The sequence below is a fragment of the Penaeus monodon genome, chromosome 31, assembly GCF_015228065.2.
Source record: "Penaeus monodon isolate SGIC_2016 chromosome 31, NSTDA_Pmon_1, whole genome shotgun sequence".
NCBI classification, from domain to species: domain Eukaryota; kingdom Metazoa; phylum Arthropoda; class Malacostraca; order Decapoda; family Penaeidae; genus Penaeus; species Penaeus monodon.
Window position 1 is genome coordinate 18,547,467 of NC_051416.1, and position 229 is coordinate 18,547,695.

Genomic DNA, 229 nt, shown 5'->3' on the forward strand with positions numbered 1-229 from the left:
GTTTTCCGTCTCTTGCGCTCATCTTCAGAGTCATCATCAAAGTCTACATCACATTCTATACTTTCAAAACCATCATCCATTGGTTCTAACTTGATTTTAACTTCAGTTTCATCTGCAAGGACAGTAGCTTTGCGCTTCCTTCCCCGCTGGCTGTATGTTACTCTCTCTTCTCTCTTAATCTCCTTATCCTCTTCAGAACTACTGTCATCTGCTGGATTTCTTGCAAAAC

At 41.0% G+C, this 229-nt stretch overlaps 1 protein-coding gene across 1 annotated transcript in view; it reads right to left on the minus strand.

Annotated features, from left to right (window-relative positions):
* The window catches only part of LOC119592910 (zinc finger protein 714-like), a 31,120-nt gene that overhangs the window by 985 nt on the left and 29,906 nt on the right, over positions 1 to 229 (minus strand). The window contains exon 11 of the mRNA XM_037941802.1: positions 17 to 89. Within this exon, the coding sequence (XP_037797730.1) occupies positions 17 to 89 (73 nt within the window). The remainder of the gene's footprint in view (positions 1 to 16; positions 90 to 229) is intronic.